Raw genomic sequence first — 6000 nt, forward strand, 5'->3', positions numbered from 1 at the left:
ACACCCCTTCCCTCCCCTGCACTTGAATGAGATTGCACATTAACTACTCTAAGTAGAGGTGGCATTGGGAAATGGGAACCATGAAGATGTCAGTGAAACTGATGAGAATACACTAAATGCCTTTGTAATAAAAAAATAAAATAAAAAATAAAGGAGTTATTGTTCCTACTTATTTGTTTCTAACATTTACATTCCAATCACCAGTAGTTACCGATGCACTTCAATTGCATATTTGATCCATTTCAGAATGAAGAAGTTGGTAGAATTGTTCTACTTCTTCATCACCAACTGTAGTGCTTAGTATGTACATTTGAATAATAATTGTATTAACTGGATTTCCTTGTAGGTGTCTGGATACTATCCTATTACAAACAGCATTGAATTTCAAGATAGATCTTGAAATGTCCTTTTTGAAAATGAATGTGGTACCATTCCTCTTGAAATTGTCATTACTAGAATGGTGAATGATTGCTGTTTCAAAATGGCCAATGTCTGTCCATTTCAGCTCACTAATGCCTGGGATATCCATCTTTATGCATTCCACTTCATTTTTGACAACTTCAGTTTTTGTAGATTCAGATTTGGTGAGGTCCATGTTCCTATTATTAAGAGATGTTTGTAGCCATTTCCTCCATGTGGTTCATGATGACTCAGTCATATTTTGAGTGCCTTTCAAAAAGAATGGCTTATCATCTGTCATCATAGCAGACAACATTTTGTTGCTATTTGTAAGGTTTTCAGTGGCTAATCTTTCAGAAGTGGACAGCCCATGAAAACTGGTCAGCTGGGGTGACCCTGCTAGTATTTGAAATAGCATCATAGGAACACACAAGCCACCACCAAATGACAAACTGACAGACAGCTAGAGGATTAGAACATGGATTGTAATAATAAAGGACAAAAATTGGGCAAATGATTCATTTGTATAAGTTCTGTAATCAGATAACAGTATTGATGTTAATGTCTTTATTTAGATCATTGTTCTATGGTTATGGAAGAAAGTATGTCATTGGTAAATAAATCTTGGCTTTATTTAGGTAGGAAGTATGTGCAACTTTATCCCAAATGGTTCAGAGTTAAATAAGTATCATAAAGCAAATGTAGTTAAATTACTGAAATGTGGGGATGTTTGAGGACAAATATGTGGAGTTCTGTGTACTCTTCTAGCAGAGTCCTGATGGTGCCCAGGATTGACTGCTTCACTGCTAACTGACACACTGGTGGTTTGAACATTCCCCCTCACCCAGCAGCTCCCCCAGACAAAGATCTGGGGTCTGCCGTAGTAAAGATGACAGCCACAAAGACCCCAGGGTCTGCTCCATCTCATCAAGTCACTATGAGTCAAACTAGCTGAGAGGAATTACTAAGAGGCAGAAGGGCAACTGTGATGGTGGGTCAGGAGAAAGGTAAAGGGAAACAGCGGAAACATCTAGAAAACAAAGCTAAGAATAGAGGTATAAGCATAGGTGTGCACTTATGTAAATATATTCATAAAAATAGAGGTATTGGCCTAGATACATATATTTATATGGCAATACATTGAGGAAGTGGACAGACTTTGGGCCTCTGTCAAGCCCTCTATCAATGCAAAAACATTGCATTTTGTTCCAACAACCTGGCATGCTCACCCTCCTAACACAATCACTGAAGACAAAATGGGGGCATAAGCAAATGTGGTGAAGAAAGCTGATGGTACCCAGTCATCAAAAGATATAGTGTCTGGGGTCTTAAAGGCTTGAAGTTAAACAAGCAGCCATCTATCAGAGAATCAATAAGCCCACATGGAAGAAGCACACAAGCGGGTGCGAACATAAGGTATTGACAGGATTGGGTAACAGCCTTTAGAAGACTCAAAACAAACAAACAGACAAACAAAATATTGCTGATAATGAGGGGCCAGAGCAGAGACTCAAAACCCATCTATAGACAATAGGACATCCCCTCACAGAAGTGTCACAAGGAAGGGATGGGTCAACCAGGGCACAGTATAGAACTAATGAAACACAGAATGAATTCCTCTGGTTCCTTAAGGCTTCCTCACCCCACACTCCACCCCCACTATCATTACCCCAGTCCTGCCTTTCAGTTCTGGCTAGACTAGATCACGTACACTGGTACAGATAAGAATTCCTCAGGAACAGAAATGGGAGTAGCAATACCAGGAGGGTAAGGGGTAGGTAGGGGGAGAAGGGAGAACTGATCGCAATGATTAATGCATAACCCCCTTCCAACCAGAGGGATGAACAACAGAAATGTGGGTGAATGGAGACAGCGGTCAGTGAGAGATATAAAAATAATTAATTTATAATTTATCAAGGGGTCACAAGGGAAGGGGGGGTGAAGAGGAGCTGCTAACAAAGACTCAAGTAGGAAGTAAATGTTTAGAAAATGATGGTGGCAACATATGTACAAATATGCTTGACACAATGGATGTATGGAATGTTATAAGAGCTGTAAGAGCTTCCAATAAAATGAATTTTTAAGTAAAAGGAAATAAGTGAAGAAATAATTGAATCTATAACCCTAATTAACTACCGTAAAGTAGATTCTAGTTCATAGTGACCCTATAGGCAATTTGCATTTACAAAAGCCGAAAGCCTCATTTCCCTTCCCTCTATAATCAAAAAGGTGTGTGCTATTCTTTCAAATTAAATGACCTACTACTAGCCTACCACCCTGAAAGCAGAACTCTGTGTCACTTTCTTAATTGACATACACTTTGCATTTTAAAAGACAAGCAGTTATGTGTTTATCAGTGAGACGTGTAAGTTTATACAAAGCTGCAAAGTATGAGTGTGGTTTCTTTCCGTCATAAGAACAATCTTTTGAAAGAATTGAAGTTTGAGCTTTAAATTTTATTAATTTTAAATTTTATTAGAGTTCCTTCTTAAGTCCATTAATTGCTCCTTGACATCAAGAATTGTATCTTTATTGATTTAGGGATCCATAGGCAGGGCTCAGAAAAGGTATTCATGTTGTTTGTTTACTTGTATTTAGTGGATTTGACTTTGGAAAAAATGTTGTGTTGTTTGTCTGTTTGTTCATAAAATTTAGGAAGCTATTAAGGCAGCATTTGAAACTGCCCAGTTATATGCAGCGACCTTTGAAAAGTTCCAGATATTCTTCAAGGAAAATGAAAGTCTTGATTTACAAGCTCTGAAACTTCAGGAACCAGGTACGTTTTCCATTTATCCTTAGTAATTAATTTTAATAGGCATATCGAAGTTTGTTGTCTTCTAGGTTTCTGTTTGGTACTATATTGTGACAGAAATGGAACTCTTTAGAGAGCTGGCCTGAGAGAAACGAAGATTTTATCCATTGCTAGGCTGTTGACTAGAGTTACATTTTCCTTTAGCCTTATTTACTCCTCCTTTATTTCAGGTATTTGGGGGAAGCAATTTGTTCCTAATGGTCTATCTTTTGGGATGAAGTTATACTAGTGTTAAGGCTATATGTTTAGCCTGTGCATGGGAAGGATTTAAAAGGAATATATACCTCTACAAATTCCATTAAATAAAATTTAAATAAGTGTTTACCTATTTCAGGAATTAAAGTTACTTTATTTTATTTTATTTATTTTACTACGTTTCTGAGATTAAATTTAAACCTGGTAGGTGAACACCAATCCCTCAGGGAATTCGTCTCAAAGAGAAATGGTTTTATTATGCTGAGGCTCTTCAACTAAAGAAACGCATTTTCTTTGTTTTTTAAATCATTTTATTGGGGGCACGTACAACTCTTATCACAATCCATCCATCCACCCATTGTGTCAAGCACATTTGTATATTTGTTGCCACCATCATTCTCAAAACATAACAAACTGATTTTCAATACCCAACTGAAATTCCAGGCCAGAAAGATCTCAAATGATTAACAAAAATTAGATATATATCATTTGGTATGACTATTTTAAAATGTGGAGTGTAGTGGTCATATTTTTTTAATTTCCTGAACTAGCTTTGTAGTTTTATTTTCTTGAGTACAAAAATAATTACTTTGTTACTTTGCCTCAAGAGCCAGTATAATGTTTTCTTTGTGTGTGCAATAAGTTGGTTTTCTTCTAAATTTTTATTTTTATTATACTGAATCATAAAAATCTGTCTTCTATCTCAATTGATTGAATTATTCTGGTTTGATGTAAACAGAATCCTACACTGTATTACCTTTGTGACCAGCTTCTTTCATTTAGCATCATGTGCTGGAGACTTATCCACTTTATATATCACTGCTTCATGTCATCTGTGGCTAAATAATAACCATTGTATTTATATATCTCAGTGTTTATCCATTTATTCTTTGATGGACATTTGGGTTGTTTTCACCTTTCACATCTTATGGGGTTGTATGGCAATTCTTTGTTTAAGTTTTTTCAGCACCTGTGATCAGCTTTTCACAGCAGTTGCACTGTTTTATATTCCAAACAATACAAGAATTCTCATTTCTCCATATCCTTGTCAACACTCGTTATTTTCTGTTGTTATAAATTATAGCCATCCTAGTGGATATGAGTGCTACCTCACTTTGGCTTTGACTTATATTTCCTTAACAATTACTAATATTGACTATCTTTTCATTTGCTAAGTGGCCATTTATATATCCTCTTGGAGAAATGTCTATTCAAGATATTTGCCTTTTTTAATTAAATTGTTTTGTTGTTGACATACAATTTCTTTACAGGGTGTGGATAGTAGATCTTTATCAGATATGTGATTTGCAATTTTTTACATTTTCTTGATAGTGTCTACTGAGTCACAAGCATTTTTAAAATCTTTGATGAAATTAAATGTATCTATGTTTTCTTTTGCTGCCATGATTTCATTATTTAAGAATCCATTGCCAAGTCCAAGTCATGAAGTGTTACCTTTATTTTCCTGTAAGAAATTTAGGTCACTGGTCTATTTTTTAATTAATACTTTTGTATCATAAATATTTTGTATGGGTCCCTCAATTAAAAAAACTGAAACAAGGTCCCTTTTTTCAAGATACTTGTATCCTAGAGAGACAAACATCAAATATCAATTTAGGAAGAAAAATTAGACAAGTCTATTTCCACTATTCTTTGCAACACTAACATGCCAGAACAGGTGTGCACTGAACAGAAGTGAATTGGCAGGGGTGTGGTGTCTCATATGCTATGAGATGCCACCACAGAGGTAATATGGTATGGAACCTGGCATTTAATTACAGTCTCAGAAAACCACGGGGTTATTCTAACCTGTACTATCAGATTGGTTTGAGTTGGTATCGACTTGTGGGCAGTATGTTTGTTTTTGGTCTTGGTACCTGATAGATTGGTAAATGAAGAAAATGGATGAAGGAAAATTATCTGGATTCACCTGCAATGTTAGCCAAGATAAAATGGAGAAGGGGTGTAACTGAGGTTGGGAGCCAAAGGGGCAGGGAAGTGCTGGGAGGAGAAAAAGAGAACTCATGTGGGGAAGAGAAATGTAGCTGTTTGCTCCCTTAGGTTTTGAGCTTTGTCATTGCAACTGTTGTTGATATTTTCAAATTGTTTCCATCGGAGGACATCCCTTAGATTAAGCCTAATTTCAGACAAACCTAACTCTAGAATCTAGTTTGTACCAGATTAGATTCACAAATGCAATCTCAAGGCTTTTGGTTTTTCCCATCTGTTATCTCTTAATTGGGAGATATTACAATATTTAGTATAAGAATAAAATAGCATAAAACATTTTTAATTAACACTTTTTTTCTTTCTTTTATTTTTTTTAACCATTTCGATCTTTATTTATTATTTTTTAATCATTTTATTAGGGGCTCATACAACTCTTATCACAATCCATACATACGTCAATTGTGTAAAGCACCTTTGTACATTCATTGCCCTCATCATTCTCAGAACATTTCCTCTCCACTTAAGCCCCTTGCATCAGGTCCTCATTTTTTCCCTCCTACCCTGCTCCCCCCTCCCTCATGAGCCCTTGATAATTTATAAATTATTATTTTGTCATATCTTGCCCTGTCCAACGTCTCCCTTCA

At 36.0% G+C, this 6000-nt stretch overlaps 1 protein-coding gene across 1 annotated transcript in view; it reads left to right on the forward strand.

Moving 5' to 3' along the window:
• Positions 1–6000, forward strand: part of DNAH6 (dynein axonemal heavy chain 6) — a 260070-nt gene that overhangs the window by 58202 nt on the left and 195868 nt on the right. Inside the window, exon 11 of the mRNA XM_004713856.2 lies at positions 3055–3175. Within this exon, the coding sequence (XP_004713913.1) occupies positions 3055–3175 (121 nt within the window). The remainder of the gene's footprint in view (positions 1–3054; positions 3176–6000) is intronic.

The sequence above is a fragment of the Echinops telfairi genome, unplaced genomic scaffold (genome assembly GCF_000313985.2).
Source record: "Echinops telfairi isolate 266 unplaced genomic scaffold, ASM31398v2 ScPeMD7_7467;HRSCAF=8505_1, whole genome shotgun sequence".
NCBI lineage: Eukaryota > Metazoa > Chordata > Mammalia > Afrosoricida > Tenrecidae > Echinops > Echinops telfairi.